This window comes from Buceros rhinoceros, unplaced genomic scaffold (genome assembly GCF_000710305.1).
Source record: "Buceros rhinoceros silvestris isolate BGI_N320 unplaced genomic scaffold, ASM71030v1 scaffold38737, whole genome shotgun sequence".
In the NCBI taxonomy this organism is placed as follows: Eukaryota; Metazoa; Chordata; class Aves; order Bucerotiformes; family Bucerotidae; genus Buceros; species Buceros rhinoceros.
Genome location: NW_010423428.1, coordinates 10302 through 10650, shown reverse-complemented (window position 1 = coordinate 10650; position 349 = coordinate 10302). Strand labels below are relative to the sequence as shown.

General features: G+C 59.9%; 1 protein-coding gene across 1 annotated transcript in view; it reads right to left on the bottom strand.

The window, feature by feature from the left end:
* Positions 1–198: 198 nt before the first annotated feature.
* Positions 199–349, bottom strand: part of LOC104497195 (semaphorin-4G-like) — a 7928-nt gene continuing 7777 nt past the window's right edge. The window contains exon 16 of the mRNA XM_010140415.1: positions 199–344. Within this exon, the coding sequence (XP_010138717.1) occupies positions 199–344 (146 nt within the window). The remainder of the gene's footprint in view (positions 345–349) is intronic.

The window sequence follows — 349 nt, the reverse complement described above, 5'->3', positions numbered from 1 at the left end:
AATAGATTATTCTTCTTTTTTCTGTACAGCAAGTTTCAAAAGTGAGTGAAAAGCCGAAGGAATGGCCGAGCCTGGGCCCGGCCCGGCTCCGCCATCCCAGAGGTAGTTTTGCCTGAGTCTTGTAACACTGCTGGCAGGGGGTGGGAGAAGGGGCTGGAGGGGAGGAGGGTCCCGCTGGCAGGACTCCCTCCCCGGCCCCTACACGGAGCTCTCGTCCAGCTTCTCCACCAGCTGCGTGTGTTTCCGCTTCTCCAGGATCTTGCTGAGCTCCTCAGTGAAAGACGCGCTGTAGAGCGGCGAGGTCAGCGGCTCCTCCTGCTGCTGCCGCAGCCAGGAGCCTGTTCACCTT